Below are 18,794 nucleotides of genomic sequence, written 5' to 3' on the forward strand. Positions count from 1 at the left end.
TAAACCGTCCCTTGAGTGAGCCTCTTTCCCACTTACAGATTCCTCAATGACTGCTGGGGTCGGTGGATTCAAAACTCCACTATCAAACTGATTGGAGGGAGAGAAACCGATAAAGAGCCACACAGAAGAATCACATGGGATTATTCAGTGATGGCCAAAGTCCAGAGCACCTGTGTTTGTGGAGCCCCATTCTTGTGCCGTCCGAATAGCTTAAGTGATCACACGAGATGAACTAGCATGAAATTTAAATAAGACATACATTTGTTCTGTTGTACAGAATTGTGACTTTAATCAAACAATGCTGTAAGACTGGATCTTTTCAAAATGCTAGAAGGGTTACGTTCAAAGTACAAATTACTTAAACCAGGGGCACAACTTTGGTTTTAGAAGTGGGGGGGACAACTTTTTTTTATTATTATTTTTTATCCAGTCGGATAAACACTCCAAAAAGTCTATCCGACCGCTCGGAGGCATCCGCATGGTCCTAAAACACACCGTTGCCTCATTTTGTATCACATTCCAATGATAAAACTGGGGGAACAAAAATGTAATTTCAGAATGTGGGCACATTGAAGCTGTTCCCAGTGAAATTTGCGCCCCTGAATTAAACTATTAAAGGCCCATTGCAGTCAATAATGTGATTTTCATGTGCTTTTTATATATATATATATATATATTGGGATGATATTGTGAAAATTATGATAATGCCCTTTTAGTGTGAGAGCTGTTTGAAAAGACCGCCTGAAATTTCAGCCTGTTTTGGTGGGAGAGAGTTTTGGCTTTCCATGGTGACATCACCATTCAGTAAATTAGTTAATAGACCAATAAGAGAACCTCTCTGCCAATAACAGCAAAATTCTTGCTTGAGAAATTGCTATTTGCTAAGGAGCTATTTTTGTTTATTTTCGACCATTTTAATTGAAAACAACCACAGTAAGGTACTTAATTGTTACCCAGAAATTAGTTGATTTTGAGATAAAAATGGCTGTATTGGACCTTTAAGAAAGTGGGGACACTGTAACTATAATACTGTGTATGCATTATGTTAAGCATGCAGACAGTGCTCAGTAAGTCAGTGTATCATACAATCTGCCGTTGTGCCCTTAACCTGAAACTTCTCCAGTGGCGCTGCACCATGGCTGACCCTGTGCTTCCAACCCCTCGAGGGTGTGTGTGTTTGACTTGGGAGGGGGTAGGGTTAAAAGCAAAAATACAGATTTCCATTTGGACTGTAGGAAAATGGACAATAAAATGTATTCCTCTTCTTCTCCAAAACGGAACTATAATGGTGGTGATCCATCACCATGTGGAGGCACAGATAGTGAAGGGTTTAGGGGACTGGATGGCCACTCCCTGGGGCTCCAGGCTTGGTGGTTCCTCTCCAGGGGATGAAGAGATGGTGAACCTCTGGAGGAGGGAGGTGAAAAAGAGGAAGAGCTCCATGCGGGCCAGCGACTGCCCCAGACAAGCCCTCTTTCCTAGGAGCAGAGAGAGGGAGAGAAACGGGTATACGCAGGGTACAGGGACAGAGTTATTATTACTGCTACTGTATCACATAACACAGGCTTTGTAGGCAGGCTGGTTTTTTCCATTTTGTGAAAGCTAGAGTAGAGTTAGTAGAGCTACATTGTATGTGGGTGGAATTTAGGGCAAGAGCGGATGAAATTGAATCTAGGGACCGACCTGCAGAAAATGGGAAAAAAGCCTCTCTTTTCCGGAAGTGACCATGCACATCCAGGAAGTGTTGTGGGTTGAAGTGGTCTGCCGTCTCCCATTCTGTCTGGTCACGTAACACTGAGGAGAGGTTGACTATCACTTTAGTGCCCTATGGAGGGGATGATGAGAAAGCATGCTTGAAATAACCTTTTGAAACCATAGAACTTCAAACAAAAAATGTAAACATCACTTCCATGGGATGGTGGTATTTTCCATAATGTAACAAATACACAACATTTTATTCACCAGAGCTCTCGCATTAAAACAGCACTAAAGAAAGTGCGGAAGTTCAAGACAAATGAGCATATCTTCTAACTCCCCCACAGAGAAATGAATTTAGGTGATACTGTACAGTCTGTCTCACCTTGGGTATGAAATATCCCCCCATGGTAGCATCTTTGCTTGACATCCTGATATTGAGAGGCAGTATGTTGGCCATTCTCTGTGTCTCGTGGATCACAGCGTCTGTGTAGGGCATGCTCACCCTATCAGCAAGGCACGGCTGGCGAGACTGGCCAATCACACTTTTGATCTCCTCCTGGACATTCTCTGGGAAGATGAAGAGGGATTCAAATGGCTCAACTTATGACTCAACTTAGTTTTGTTGATGTGCTGTTTGGTCAGAAAGTGGTTGTTTGTTGGTTGGCTGTAGCTGCTTAGTTATTTAGAGGCTGTTTGTAGGTTGGTTGGTGTATAGCATAGCTTTAAGAATTGGATATACTGTATACAGTGAGCTCCAAAAGTATTGGGACAGATAATTATTCATTTTTTTGGCTCTGTATTCCAGCACTTTGGATTTGATACAATGAGGTTATAGCGCAGACTGTCGGCTTTAATTTGAGGGTATTTTTATCCATATCGGGTGAACAGTTTGAAAAATACAACACTTTTTGTACATAGTCCCCCCAGTTTAGGGGACCAAAAGTATTACGAGAAATTCACTTAAGTATTTAGTCTCATATTCATAGCATGCAATGACTACATCAAGATTGTGACTACACATTTGTTGGATGCATTTGCTGTTTATTTTGGATGTGTTTCAGATTATTTTGTGCCCAATAGATATGAATGGTAAATAATGTATTATGTCATTTTGGAGTCACTTTTATTGTAAATAAGAATAGAATATGTTTCTAAACATGTCTACATTCATGTGGATGCTACCATGCTTACAGATATTCCTCAATGAATTGTGAATAATGATGAGTGAGAACGTTGCAGACGCACAAATATCATACCCCCCCACACACACACACACAAATGCTAGCCTCCCCTGTTATTGCAATGGTGAGAGGTTAGCATGTCTTGGGGGTATGATATTTGTGAGTTTAACTTTCTCATCATTATTCACAATAGAAATAGAAATTAATTTACCATTCATTTCTATTGGGCAAAAAATTATCTGAAACACAACCAAAACGAACAGCAAATGCATCAAACAAATTTGTAGAGTCACAAGCTTGATGTAGTTATTGCGTGCTATGAATATGGGACCAAATACTTAACTTTTTACTATTTTAATACACATAAGTGAATTTCTCCCAATACTTTTGGCCCTCTAAAATGGGGGGACTATGTATGAAGAGTGTTGTAATTTCTAAACGGTTAACCCGATATGGATGAAAATACCCTAAAATTAAAGCGGACAGTCTGCACTTTAACCTCGTAGCAATTATATCGTTTGAAGTCCAAAGTGCTGGAGTTCAGAGCCAAAATAACAACAAAAAATTGTCACTATCTCAAAACTTTAGGAGCTCACTGTATGACTCTATTCTATAGAGCACTATACCTACCCTGAACATCAGGGTACTTCACCATGTAGAGCAGAGCCCAACGTAAAGTGTTGGTGATGGTCTCTGTTCCAGCCTCAAACAAGTCCAGACTGCAGTACACCAAGTTCTCTGAGTGGAACCCAGCCTCGATGTCCCTCTTCTTCTGAAGGAGGTATTATCAAATACAAGGACAGGATGAAACATTGCTATCAACTGTCTCAGATATTGTACCTAAAAGGCCCATGGCAGTAGTCAAAAGCTTTTATGACTGTTGAGACCATTAGCCTGTATGGGCTGGGGGGCAGTATTTTCACGGCCGGATAAAAAACGTACCCAATTTAAACTGGTTACTACTCTTGCCCAGAAACGAGAATATGCATATAATTAGTAGATTTGGATAGAAAACACTCTAAAGTTTCTAAAACTGTTTGAATGGTGTCTGTGAGTATAACAGAACTCATATGGCAGGCCAAAACCTGAGAAGACTCCATACAGGAAGTGCCCTGTCTGACAATTTGTTGTCCTTCTGTTGCATCTCTATCAAAAATACAGCATCTGTGCTGTAACGTGACACTTTCTAAGGCTTCTATTGGCTCTCTAAAGCCGCCAGAAAGTGGAATGGGGTGTCTGCTGTCTCTGGGCAAAGTACAGCAGCAGAGTTTGTAAGTGGTCAGCCTGGGGACAGTGAGACTGAGATGCGCGTTCACGAGACTTCTCAATTTCTTTCTTTCAGTCTTTGAATGAATACAACGTTGCCCGGTTGGAATATTATCGCTATACTACGAGAAAAATAGCATAAAAATGTATTTTAAACAGCGTTTCACATGCTTCTAAGTACGGTAATGGAATATTTTTATTTTTTTTGGTCACGAAATGATAGTGACCTGAACGCACAAACAAAACGGAGGTATTTGGATATAACTATGGATTATTTGGAACCAAAACAACATTTGTTGTTGAAGTAGAAGTCCTGGGAGTGCATTCTGACGAAGAACAGCAAAGGTAATCCAATTTTTCTAATAGTAATTCTGAGTATAGTGAGCCCCAAACTTGGTGGGTGTCAAATTAGCTAGCCTGTGATGGCCGAGCTATGTACTCAGAATATTGCAAAATGTGCTTTCGCCGAAAAGCTATTTTAAAATCTGACATAGCGTTTGCATAAAGGAGTTCTGTATCTATAATTCTTAAAATAATTGTTATGTATTTTGTCAACATTTATCATGCGTAATTTAGTAAATTCACCGGAAGTTTTCGGTGGGTATGCTAGTTCTGAACATCACATGCTAATGTAAAAAGCTGGTTTTTGATATAAATATGAATTTGATTGAACAAAACATGCATGTATTATATAACATAATGTCCTAGGAGTGTCATCTGATGAAGATCATCAAAGGTTAGTGCTGCGGTTTTGGTTTTTGTGACATATATGCTTGCTTTGAAAATGGCTGTGTGATTATTTTTGGCAGGGTACTCTCCTGACATAATCTAATGTTTTGCTTTCGCTGTAAAGCCTTTTTGAAATCGGACAATGTGGTTAGATTAACGAGTCTTGTCTTTAAAATGGTGTAAAATAGTCATATGTTTGAGAAATTTAAGTAATAGCATTTTTGAGGTATTTGTATTTCGCGCCACGCGATTCCACTGGCTGTTGACTAGGGTGGGACGCAAACGTCCCACCTAGCCCAGAGAGGTTAAAGATGGCAAGTCAATATTCAAGTTAATTTCATGACTGAACATGTTGCACAGGCAATAAAAGTGACAATATACTGTACATATGTAACAGTGTAGGTTCCGTCCCTCTCTTCGCCCCAACCTGGGCTCGAACCAGGGACCCTTGCACGCATCAACAACTGACACCCATGAAGCATCGTTACCCATCGCGCCACAAAAGCCACGGCCCTTGCGACGCAAGGGGAAACCCTACTTCAAGTCTCAGAGCGAGTGACGTCACCGATTGAAACGCTATTAGCGCGCACCACCGCCAACTAACTAGCCATTTCACATCGGTTACACTCACCCCCCCTTTGACCTCCTCCTTTTCCGCAGCAACCAATGATCCGGGTCAACAGCATCAATGTAACAGTGTAGGTTCCGTCCCTCTCTTCGCCCCAACCCGGGCTCGAACCAGGGACCCTTGCACACATCAACAACTGACACCCACCGAAACAACGTTACCCATCGCGCCACAAGAGCCACGGCTTTTGTGGCGCGATGGGTAACGATGCTTCGGTGGGTGTCAGTTGTTGATGTGTGCAAGGGTCCCTGGTTCGAGCCCGGGTTGGGGCGAAGAGAGGGACGGAACCTACACTGTTACACATACACAGACATACAAACTGATATACAGGCATCACCTTGTCTATTTCGCCGATGTAGGAGTCAATGTAGTCCCGGTGATCAAAGGGATCCCACTCCTTCTTATGTTTCTCTATTTCTTTTCTCAGGAATGGCACAATCTTTGCATAGTTGGAAAGAATCGTCACATGGGGACCAGAACGCAGCCCAGGCAAACGCTTGAACAGCCATGGAAATACATCATACAGCTAAGAGAAAAAGGAGACATAATTATTTATGCTGCAGTAGTTTATGTGTCGGGGGCTAGGGTCGGTCTGTTATATCTGGAGTATTTCTCCTGTCTTATCTGGTGTCCTGTGTGAATTTCAGTATGCTCTCTCTAATTCTCTTTTTCTCTCTTTCTTTCTTTCTCTCTCTCGGACGACCTGAGCGCTAGGACCATGCCTCAGGACTACCTGGCATGATGACTCCTTGTTGTCCCCAGTCCACCTGGCCGTGCTGCTGCTCCAGTTTCAGCTGTTCTGCCTGCGGCTATGGAACCCTGACCTGTTCACTGTGATTACTATTATTTGACCATGCTGGTCATCTATGAACATTTGAACATCTTGGCCATGTTCTGTTATCTCCACCCGGCACAGCCAGAAGAGGACTGGCCACCCCTCATAGCCTGGTTCCTCTCTACGTTTGTTCCTAGGTTTTTGCCTTTCTAGGGAGTTTTTCCTAGCCACCGTGCTTCTACACCTGCATTGCTTGCTGTTTGGGGTTTTAGGATGGGTTTCTGTACAGCACTTTGATATATCATCTGATGTAAGAAGGGCTATATAAATACATTTGATTTGATTTGATAATTATATATCCTGAAGTTGTGCTTCAAAGAAAAATGTCAGATGTATACTAGGGGCTAATGAGAAGGTATGGTGTATGGTAAACACAACTAATACGTGTATCACATTACTGAGCTGCATATAGCAGAGGAGGCTGGTGGGAGAAGCAATAGGATGATTGGCTCATTGTAATGGCTGGAATGGAATCAATGGAACGGAGTCAAACAAGTTGTTTCCATGTGTTTGAAGTGTTTGGTACCATTCCATTTATTCCATTCCAGCCATTACAATGAGCCCATCCTCCTATAGCCTTGTTGCATCATCTCATCAGCACAGGGGAACCCACCTGAACCAGAGGGTTGCCTATCAATAGCATGGACTCCTGGCTCAGTCGCAGACGGTTCTGGAAGTCTGTAGCGTTGTAGTCAAATCGCTTTCCAAACACCAAGAATCCAATGCCGTTTGCAGCAGCACTGTTTATTATGAGTTGGGGGTTGAAGGGCCCTCCTGTTGGGTTACATTTAAGTACTGTTCTTAAGTAGACACTTTGTTAACTTTGTATTACGTAGAACTTGAAATGCACAATGTACAGTTACAAGAATAAGGAAAATGCACTGAAGACTCTTAATTTGTATTGTAAAGTCACAACCAGAAATCGTATTTTTATGTTTTTCACTGTAAATTGGGATTGGTTTGTTTACAGCAACTCACCCATTTCCTGTTGGAAGGCCTGACACAGGAAGCTACACTCCTGCTGCACATGAAGCTCTAGGGTTCTCTTCCCCTCACCAAAGTGTTTTAGGTGGGCCACCGAGAACTGCCGTTGCCTCCTCCATCTGTATCCATTACTTACAGAGATTCCTTTTGAAATAGAGATGCATGGTTACTTGAAAATAATTTTCATTAAACAGTAACAATGGTGAGTGAAATTATATATGAAAATGTAACTAGCAGATCTTACCACAGTCTTTGAAAACATCACTAAAGAGAGGGGATGCAGGTCGGTCTAAAAAGTTATCTCCCTGAGTCATCAAAACATCCTTCACCATCTTGTACCCAGACACAAACACAACCTTCTCCCCACCCCACCGAAGGCTGAAAATATTGCCGAACTGTTCAGCAACCTAAAAACAATCGCAGAAAAACTTAAAGAAGGATCTTTGTAACAAGCAACAAAACATTATTTGCATAAATTGATCGGCCTTGAATTATTTGATGTTGTATGTACAGTACCAGTCAAAAGTTTGGACACAAAAATCGCAAATTAGACCAAAGGACATATTTCCACCGGTCTAATGTCCATTGCTCGTGTTTCTTGGCCCAAGCAAGTATCTTCTTCTTATTGGGGTCCTTTAATAGTGGTTTCTTTGCAGCAATTCTACCATGAAGGCCTGATTCCTGCAGTCTCCTCTGAACAGTTGATGTTGAGATGTGTCTGTTACTTGAACTCTGTGAAGCATTTATTTGGGCTGCAAGTTCTGAGGCTGGTAACTCTAATGAACTTATCCTCTGCAGCAGAGGTAACTTTGGGTCTTCCTTTCCTGTGGCGGTCCTCATGAGAGCCAGTTTCATCATAGCGCTTGATGGTTTTTGCCACTGCACTTGAAGAAACTTTCAAAGTTCTTGAAATGACTGACTGACTGACCTTCATGTCTTAAAGTAATGATGGACTGTCGTTTCTCTTTGCTTATTTGAGCTGGGGTTTTTTTACCAAATAGGGCTATCTTCTGTATACCACCCCTACTTTGTCACAACACAACTGATTGGCTCAAACGCATTAAGAAGGAAAGAAATTCCACAAATTAACTTTTAACAAGGCACCTGTTAAGTGAAATGCATTCCAGGTGACTACCTCATGAAGCTGGTTGAGAGAATGCCAAGAGTGTGCAAAGCTGTCATCAAGGCAAAGGGTGGCTACTTCGAAGAATCTGAAATCGGAAGTCGGAAGTTTACATACACTTAGGTTGGAGTCATTAAAACTTGTTTTTCAACCACTCCACAAATTTCTTGTTAACAAACTATAGTTTTGGCAAGTTGGTTAGGACATCTACTTTGTGCATGACACAAGTAATTTTTCCAACAATTGTTTACAGACAGATTATTTGACTTATAATTCACTGTATCGCAATTCCAGTGTGTCAGAAGTTTACATATACTAAGTTGACTGCCTTTAACCTCTACGGGCCACGGGGGCAGTATTGAGAATTTTGAAAGAAATATGTGCCCATTTTTAACTGCCTCCTACACCAACTCAGAAGCTAGGATATGCATATTATTAACACATTCGGATAGAAAACACTCTGAATTTTCTAAAACAGTTTGAATGGTGTCTGTAAGTATAACAAAACTCATATTGCAGGCAAAAACCTGTGAAAAATAGATAAAAAAAAAAGAGAATTTTGTGACTGTACTATTTAGTGTCATTGTTTTAAAGATACCACAGTGAGAAAGGATTCAGTTCGCAACTCCTACTGCTTCCACTAGATGTCAACGATCTTTAGAAAGTTGTTTGAAGCATCTGTCATGAATACACACCGAATTAGAAAGCTTACAAGTTGACACGTCATCACTTCATTTTTTGCGCCTGCGCATGAATCTGAGAAGAGTGCCTTTGTCATTATCGTTTATTCTAGACACTTGATAGGTTGTGTGAAAATATTACTGATGTTTACTGATGTTTCACGTTAAAAATGGAACAAAAGATTAGTGCTAAACAACGTTTGACATGTTTAAACAAACGTAAATAGATTATTTACTAGGTTTTCTTTAGTTTTTCGACGTGACTTTACACTGCCCACCTCATTTTGTGGGAGCCTACTGAACGCTAACTATTTGGACATAAATTATGAACTTTGTCAAAAGAAACCACATTTGTTCTGGACCTGGGATCTCTGGCAGCGCCTTCTGATGGAGATAATCAAAGGTAAGGGGATATTTAGAATGTTATTATCGATATTAGATGATGCTAATGCTAACGGTATAGCTTAGCTTAGCTTAGCATATAGCTTATTGTTGTTAGCATAGTACCCAGTTTATACAAAATGTGATTTCCCAGTAAAGTTATTTTGAGATCTGGCCCTTCGGTAGCAATTACGAGATGATAATATATTATTCTTTGAATGACAATATTATAATTTACCAATGTTTTCGAATAGTAATTCCGTGATTTGTAATGCTGGATTCACTGGGTGCATTCGAGCCGAAAAAAATTCTGAATTTCACCGCGACTGTAAATGCTGTTTTTGGATATAAATATGAACTTGATGGAACTAAAAATGCATGTATTGTATAACATAATGTCCTATGAGTGTCATCTGATGCAGATTGTCAAAGGTAAGTGCATAATTCTAGCTAGTTTTCTGTCTGTTGATGCCCTTCTTTGAATTGGCTAAACATTACACGCAGCTATTGTCAATGTACTCTCCTCACATAACCTAACTTTATGCATTCTCCGTAATGCCTCTGAAAATCGGACAGCGTGGTTAGATTTAGGAGATATATCTTTCAAATGGAGGAAAATAGTTGATTATTTGATTTTTTGAAATGATTACTCTTGCAGTTTTGAATTCCCCGCCATGGTCACATGACAATGAATCCCAATACCGGGATAAGATCGGGATAAGATCCTCAACAGGTTAAACAGCTTGGAAAATTCCAGAAAATGATATCATGGCTTTAGAAGCTTCTGATAGGCTAATTGACATAATTTCAGTCAATTAGAGGTGTACCTGTGGATATATGTAACGCCCTGGCCACAGAGAGGGGTTTTTAGTTCTCTATTTTGGTTAGGCCAGGGTTTTCCATGGGTGGGCGTTATATGTTTATTTTTCTATGTTGGTTTGTTTCTTTGGTTGGCCGTGTGTGGCTCTCAATCAGGAACAGCTGTAGTTCGTTGTTGCTGATTGAGAGTCATACATAGGCAGCCTGTTTTTCCTTTGGGGTTTGTGGGTGATTGTTTTCTGTGTAGAGTTAATCCTGACAGGACGGTTTGGCTGTCATTTCTTTTCGTGTTTCGTTTGTAGTGTTCTTTCATTTATTAAAATTCCTGTCACAGCTGTCTTCAGGAAAGGACCAAAATGCAGCAGAGTTAATGTTCGTCATCTTGAATTTAATAGAAAGAACACTAAAACAAACTGAGAAAACTGACAGCCAACTGTCCTGTCAGGTGCAACCACACTAAACAAGAAACAATTACCCACAACCCCAAAGAAAAACACACACTCCTATATAGGACTCCCAATCAAAGGCAACTCAACCCACCTGCCTTCAATTGGGAGTCCTAATCACCAACACAACCATTCACACACACACAAAAACCCTGCCACAACCTGACCAATACTAATCCAATTGCTCCCTCTGCTGGTCAGGATGTGACAATTCCTAATGATGAACACATCCTCCGCTGCACCTTGGTCTCTTTCTGACGACGGCCGTTACAATATATTTCAAGGCCTACCTTCAAACTCAGTGCCTCTTTGCTTGACATCATGGGAAAATCAAAAGAAATCAGCCAAGACCTCAGAAAGACAATTGTAGACCTCCACAAGTCTGGTTCATCCTTGGGAGCAATTTCCAAATGCCTGAAGGTACCACGTTCATCTGTACAAACAATAGTACACAAGTATAAACACCATGGGACCACGCAGCCGTCATACCGCTCAGTAAGGAGATGCGTTCTGTCTCCTAGAGATTAATGTACTTTGGTGCGAAAAGTGCAAATCAATCCAAGAACAACAGCAAAGGACCTTGTGAAGATTCTGGAGGAAACGGGTACAAAATGATCTATATCCATAGCAAAACGAGTCCTATATCAACATAACCTGAAAGGCCGCTCAGCAAGGAAGAAGCCACTGCTCCAAAACCACCATAAAAAAGACAGACTACGGTTTGCAACTGCACATGGGGACCAAGATCGTACTTTTTGGAGAAATTTCCTCTGGTCTGATGAAACAAAAATAGAACTGTTTGGCCATAATGACCATCGTTATGTTTGGAGGAAAAAGGGGGATGCTTGCAAGCCGAAGAACACCATCCCAACCGTGAAGCACGGGGGTGGCAGCAACATGTTGTGGGGGTGCTTTGCTGCAGGAGGGACTGGTGCACTTCACAAAATAGATGGCATCGTGAGGATGGAAAGTTATGTGGCTATATTGAAGCAACATCTCAAGACATCAGTCAGGAAGTTAAAGCTTGGTCACAAATGGGTCTTCCAAATGGATAATGACCACAAGCATACTTCCAAAGTTGTGGCAAAATGGCTTAAGGACAACAAAGTTAAGTTATTGGAGTGGCCATCACAAAGCCCTGACCTCAATCCTATAGAACATTTGTGGGAAGAACTGAAAAAGCGTGTGAGAGCAAGGAGGCCTACAAACCTTACTCAGTTACACCAGCTCTGTCAGGAGGAATGGGCCAAAATTCATCCAACTTATTGTGGGAAGCTTGTGGAAGGCTACCCGAAATGTTTGACCCAAGTTAAACAATTTAAAGGCAATGTTACCAAATACTAATTGAGTGTATGTAAACTTCTGACCCACTGGGAATGTGATGAAAGAAATAAAAGCTGAAATAAATAATTCTCTCTACTATTATTCTGACATTTCACATTCTTAAAATAAAGTGGTGATCCTAACTGATCTAAGACAGGGAACTTTTACTAGGATTAAATGTCAGGAATTGTGAAAAATGGAAATATAAACTTTTTTAATTAAAAAAAAAAAGTTTAAATGTAAACTCAGCAAAAAAAGAAACGTCCCTTTTTCAGGACCCTGTCTTTCAAAGATAATTCTTAAAAATCCAAATAATTTCACAGATCTTCCTTGTAAAGGGTTTAAACACTGTTTTCCATGCTTGTTCAATGAACCATAAAGAATTAATGAACATGCACCTGTGGAACGGTCGTTAAGACACTAACCCTTACAGACGGTAGGCAATTAAGGTCACAGTTATGAGAACTTTGGACACTAAAGATGCCTTTCTACTGACTCTGAAAACACCAAAAGAAAGATGCCCAGGGTCCCTGCTCATCTGCGTGAACGTGCCTTAGGCATGCTGCAAGGAGGCATGAGGACTGCAGATGTGGCCAAGGCAATAAATTGCAATGTCCGTACTAAGACAGCGCTACAGGGAGACGGGATGGACAGCTGATCATCCTCGCAGTGGCAGATCACGTGTAACAACGTTTTTCAAGCAGAAATTTGCTTCCTGCAACACAAATTCAAAAAAGTTCTGGGACACTGAAGTCCATGGAGAATAAGAACACCTCCTCCCAGCTGCCCACTGCACTGAAGATAGGAAATTCTGTCACCTCCGATAAATCCACTATAATTGATAATTTCAATAAGCATTTTTCTACGGCTGGCCATGCTTTCCACCTGGCTACCCCTACCGCGGTCAACAGCACTGCACCCCCCCACAGCTACTCGCCCAAGCCTTCCCCATTTCTCCTTCTCCCAAATCCAGTCAGCTGATGTTCTGAAAGTGCTGCAAAATCTGGACCCCTACAAATCAGCCGGGCTAGACAATCTGGACCCTTTCTTTCTAAAATTATCTGCCGAAATTGTTGCAACCCCTATTACTAGCCTGTTCAACCTCTCGTGTCGTCTGAGATTCCCAAAGATTGGAAAGCAGCTGCTGTCATCCCCCTCTTCAAAGGATGGGACACTCTTGACCCAAACTGCTACAGACCTATATCTATCCTACCCTGCCTTTCTAAGGTCTTCGAAAGCCAAGTCAACAAACAGATTACCGCCACGCTCAAGGTCCTAAACGACATCGTAACCGCCATCGATAAGAAACAATACTGTGCAGGCGTATTCATCGACCTGGCCAAGGCTTTCGACTCATCAATCACCACATTCTTATTGGCAGACTCGACAGCCTTGGTTTCTCAAATGATTGCCTCGCCTGGTTTACCAACTACTTCTCTGATAGAGTTCAGTGTGTCAAATCGGATGGCCTGTTGTCCGGACCTCTGGCAGTCTCTATGGGGGTGCCACAAGGTTCAATTCTCGGGCCAACTCTCTTCTCTGTATACATCAATGATGTTGCTCTTGCTGCTGGTGATTCTCTGATTCACCTCAACGCAGATGACACCATTCTGTATACTTCTGGCCCCTCTTTGGACACTGTGTTAACTAACCTCCAGACGAGCTTCAATGCCATACAACTCTCCTTCCATGGCCTCCAACTGCTCTTAAATACAAGTAAAACTAAATGCATGCTCTTCAACCGATCGCTGCCTGCACCTGCCCGCCCGTCCAGCATCACTACTCTGGACGGTTCTGACTTAGAATATGTGGACAACTACAAATACCTAGGTGTCTGGTTAGACTGTAAGCTCTCCTTCCAGACTCACATCAAACATCTCCAATCCAAAGTTAAATCTAGAATTGGCTTCATATTTCGCAACAAAGCATCCTTCACTCATGCTGCCAAACATACCCTCGTAAAACTGACCATCCTACCAATCCTCGACTTCGGCGATGTCATCTATATAATAGCCTCCAACACTCTACTCAACAAATTGGATGCAGTCTATCACAGTGCCATCCGTTTTGTCACCAAAGCCCCATACACTACCCACCACTGCAACCTGTACGCTCTCGTTGGTTGGCCCTCGCTTCATACTCGTCGCCAAACCCACTGGCTCCAGGTCATCTACAAGACCTTGCTAGGTAAAGTCCCCCCTTATCTCCGCTCACTGGTCACCATAGCAGCACCCACCTGTAGCACGCGCTCCAGCAGGTATATCTCTCTGGTCACCCCCAAAGCCAATTCCTCCTTTGGCCGTCTCTCTTTCCAGTTCTCTGCTGCCAATGACTGGAACGAACTTCAAAAATCTCTGAAACTGGAAACACTTATCTCCCTCACTAGCTTTAAGCACTAGCTGTCAGAGCAGCTCACAGATCACTGCACCTGTACATAGCCCATCTATAATTTAGCCCAAACAACTACCTCTTCCCCTACTGTATTTATTTATTTATTTTGCTCTTTTGCACCCCATTATTTATATTTCTACTTTGCACTTTCTTCCACTACAAATCTACTATTCCAGTGTTTTACTTGCTATATTGTATATACTTTGCCACCATGGCCTTTTTTGCCTTTACCTCCCTTATCTCACCTCATTTGCTCACATTGTATATAGACTTGTTTTTCTACTGTATTATTGACTGTATGTTTATTTTACTCCATGTGTAACTCTGTGTTGTTGTATGTGTCGAACTGCTTTGCTTTATCTTGGCCAGGTCGCAATTGTAAATGAGAGCTTGTTCTCAACTTGCCTACCTGGTTAAATAAAGGTGAAATAAAAAATTTAATAAAAAACAACACCCGCACAGGATCAGTACATCCGAACATCACACCTGCGGGACAGGTACAGGATGGCAACAACAACTGCCCGAGTTACACCAGGGACGCACAATCTCTCCATCAGTGCTCATAGGCTGAGAGAGGCTGAACAGAGGGCTTGTAGGCCTGTTGTAAGGCAGGTCCTCACCAGACATCACCAGCAACAACGTCGCCTATGGGCACAAACCCATCGTCGCTGGACCAGACAGGACTGGCAAAAAGTGCTCTTCACTGATGAGTTGCGGCTCTGTCTCACCAGGGATGATGGTCAGATTCTCATTTATCGTTGAAGGAATGAGCGTTACACCGAGGCCTGTACTCTGGAGCGGGATCGATTTTGAGGTGGAGGGTCCGTCATGGTCTGGGGCGGTGTGTCACAGCATCATCGGACTGAGCATGTTGTCATTGCAGGCAATCTCAACGCTGTGCGTTACAGAGAAGACATCCTCCTCCCTTATGTGCTACCCTTCCTGCAGGCTCATCCTGACATGACCCTCCAGCACGACAATGCCACCAGCCATACTGCTCGTTCTGTGCGTGATTTCCTGCAAGACAGGAATGTCAGTGTTCTGCCATGGCCAGCGAAGAGCCCGGATCTCAATCCCATTGAGCACGCCTGGGACCTGTTGGATCGGAGGATGAGGGCTAGGGCCATTCCCTCCAGAAATGTCCGGAAACTTGCAGGTGCCTTGGTGGAAGAGTGGGGTAACATCTCACAGCAAACACTGGCAAATCTGGTGCAGTCCATGAGGAGGAGATGCACTGCAGTACTTAATGCAGCTGGTGGCCACACCAGATGCTGACTGTTACTTTTGTTTTTGACCCCCCCCCCTTGTCCAGGGACACATTATTAAATTTCTGTTAGTCACATGTCTGTGGAACTTGTTCAGTTTATGTCTCAGTTGTTGAGTCTTGTTATGTTCATACAAATATTTACACATGTTAAGTTTGCCGATTAATAAACGCAGTTGACAGTGAGAGGACGTTTCTTTTTTTGCTGAGTTTATTTGGCTAAGGTGTTTGTAAACTTCTGACTTCAACTGTATAAAATATATTTTGATTTGTTTAACACTTTTTTGGTTACTACATGATTATATGTGTTATTTCATAGTGTTGATGTCTTCACTATTAGGTCCTATGATTGAGTGTAGTCTGGCCCAGGAGTGTGAAGATGAATGGAAAGGCACTGGAGCAACGAACTGCCTGGCCTGTTCCCCTCTCTCCACTGGGATTCTCTACCTCTAACCCTATTACAGGGGCTGAGTCAGAGGCTTACTGGTGCTCTTCCATGCCGTCCCTAGGAGGGGTGCGTCACTTGAGTGGGTTGAGTCACTTACGTGATCTTCCTGTCCGGTTTGGCGCCCCCCTTGGGTTGTGCCGTGGGGGAGATCTTTGTGGGCTATACTCGGCCTTGTCTCAGGATGGCAAGGATGAAGATATCCCTCTAGTGGTGTGGAGGCTGTGCTTTGGCAAAGTGGGTGGGGTTATATCCTGCCTGTTTGGCCCTGTCCGGGGGTATAGTCGGACGGGGCCACAGTGTCTCCTGATCCCTCCTGTCTCAGCCTCCAGTATTTATGCTGCAGTAGTTTGTGTCGGGGGGCTAGTGTCAGTCTGTTATATCTAGAGTATTTCTCCTATATTTCTCCTATATCTAGAGTCTTATCCGGTGTCCTGTGTGAATTTAAGTATGCTCTCTAATTCTCTCTCTCTTTTTCTCTCTTTCTTTCTCTCTCTCGGAGGACCTGAGCCCTAGGACGATGACTCAGGACTACCTGGCCTGATGACTCCTTGCTGTCCCCAGTCCACCTGGCCGTGCTGCTGCTCCAGTTTCAACTGTTCTGCCTGCGGCTATGGAACCCTGACCTGTTCACCGGATGTGCTACCTGTCCCAGACCTGTTGTTTTCAACTCTCTAGAGACAGCAGGAGCGGTAGAGATACTCTGAATGATCGGCTATGAAAAGCCAACTGACATTTACTCCTGAGGTGCTGACCTGTTGCACCCTCGACAACCACTGTGATTATTATTATTTGACCCTGCTGGTCATCTATGAACATTTGAACATCTTGGCCATGTTCTGTTATAATCTCCACCCGGCACAGCCAGAAGAGGACTGGCCACCCCTCATAGCCTGGTTCCTCTCTACGTTTCTTCCTAGGTTCTGGCCTTTCTAGGGAGTTTTTCCTAGCCACCGTGCTTGTACACCTGCATTGCTTGCTGTTTGTGGTTTTAGGCTGGGTTTCTGTACAGCACTTTGTGACATCAGCTGATGTAAGAAGGGCTTTATAAATACATTTGATTGATTGATTGATTGACTATTAGTCTACAATGTAGAAAATAGTAAAAAGAAAGAAAAACCCTGGAATGAGTAGATGTGTCCATACTTTTGACTGGTACTGTATATGCCATTACCGTATAGCCTAAGGTATAAGTCCGTGTAATATAGTATCCAACTGTTACCTTGTCGATGTCCTGGTAGCCAAACCCAATGAAGACATTTCCCAGGAAAGGTAGAGGCCATGGTCCAGGAGGGAACTCAGGTGGGTTTCTGTGCTTCAGGAAGTCCACCAGCAGTAGGAACAGAAAGATCACAAGCAGGCAGCTCTTCAGGTCCAGACAATCCAGAGATAGTAGCATGGTAGGAGGCAGCTACAGCAGGACTGTGACAGACACTAGGAGGCTGTGGGACACTGGCAGCATGCTCCTTCCAAAGTTCACCTCCCGTTTAAATTCTTTCAAGCCAGAGTTTTGTTTTGCTATTCGTATCAAATCCGAAATTAAGTTAAAGATTTATGATTTATGATATTTGAGGTTTCTCTCTCTCTCCCTCTCTTTCCGTAATTAAATATTTGCTTGTGCTACTCCCCTCCCCCTCTTTATTTTTTCTCTATTTCTCCCTCTATTTTATTTATTCTGTCTCTGTCCTTTCCTTCAGTAGTTTGTTGCCAACTATTCAGGAGTTCAAACCCTTATGTAAGAGCTGCAGAACAAACAGCCAGCAACACTGAAACAGGAATGGCAGAAAAAGGAGGGAAAGTAAGGAGGAAAAGAGAAAGTGGGAAAAGTTCAATTAGCAAAGATTATTTTTGATTCCTTTCAATGGGTGCACTACAGAAAAACATACAATAGTATACATACTTGTCTGGTTCCTCTATAGTTGGAAGATTTTCACGTTTTGGGCCCATGGAGTTTTATGGGCGATTTCACAAAGTTCTGTTGAGGAGGCACCTGCAGACATGTACCCATGCATATTCAAATCCTACCACTTGGTGGCACTCTATCTCTAGAATAATGGCGACTTCCTCTCTGTTGAATTTAGAGCTCTGAACCAGGAGGTCAAATCAAATCAAACTTTATTTGTCACATGTGCCGAATACAACAAGTGTGGACTTTACAGTGAAATGCTTACTTACAAGCCCTTAACCCAACAGCGCAGTTCAAGAAGAGTTAAGAAAATATTTAGGTGGCAGTATTAGAGGGGAAAACTCATCAGGAATATGTGTGTGCTTGCATGTGTGCGAACGAGTGTGTGCACTAGGTGAATGTGTATGCATAAGCGAAAGAGAGAGAGAGAGCAAGGAATCTGTCCCTTAGTTATATTTCAGCATATAAAAACTGTGACCTAGGCTGTGCCTTGTTTGCATATGTCCTCAGCTCCAACGCCTAAGGCTAAACAGAAAAACCATCCATTATTTAAAGCGGTTAACCACACTCTCCCAAATTACAGTGACTTTGGGTTCCCTTTCGCCAGATTTAGTGGTTGTGTAGTTCCCCCTCTTAAGTTACTCTGTTTTGTTTTCACTTAACATTTATGACAGCAAATTGAAATAAGACTTTTA

At 42.5% G+C, this 18,794-nt stretch overlaps 1 protein-coding gene across 2 annotated transcripts; it reads right to left on the reverse strand.

The window, feature by feature from the left end:
• Positions 1-981: 981 nt before the first annotated feature.
• On the reverse strand, positions 982-18,180 carry LOC115157256 (cytochrome P450 2J2). Of its 2 annotated transcripts, none has more exons than XM_029705348.1 (10): positions 18,094-18,180; positions 17,416-17,959; positions 7,566-7,728; positions 7,316-7,465; positions 6,951-7,111; positions 5,840-6,028; positions 3,510-3,648; positions 2,081-2,265; positions 1,684-1,825; positions 982-1,478 (listed from the first exon to the last, which is right to left on the reverse strand). In XM_029705348.1, the coding sequence occupies exons 2-10, from the start codon at positions 17,590-17,592 to the stop codon at positions 1,300-1,302; spliced, it is 1,485 nt and encodes a 494-aa protein (XP_029561208.1). In that variant the 5' UTR covers positions 17,593-17,959; positions 18,094-18,180; the 3' UTR covers positions 982-1,299. The 2 variants fall into 2 exon arrangements, with proteins under 2 accessions (XP_029561208.1, XP_029561207.1); XM_029705347.1 differs by having other exon boundaries at positions 3,510-3,651; positions 18,094-18,178.
• Between the last annotated feature and the right edge of the window lie 614 nt (positions 18,181-18,794).

This window comes from Salmo trutta, chromosome 21, assembly GCF_901001165.1.
Source record: "Salmo trutta chromosome 21, fSalTru1.1, whole genome shotgun sequence".
In the NCBI taxonomy this organism is placed as follows: domain Eukaryota; kingdom Metazoa; phylum Chordata; class Actinopteri; order Salmoniformes; family Salmonidae; genus Salmo; species Salmo trutta.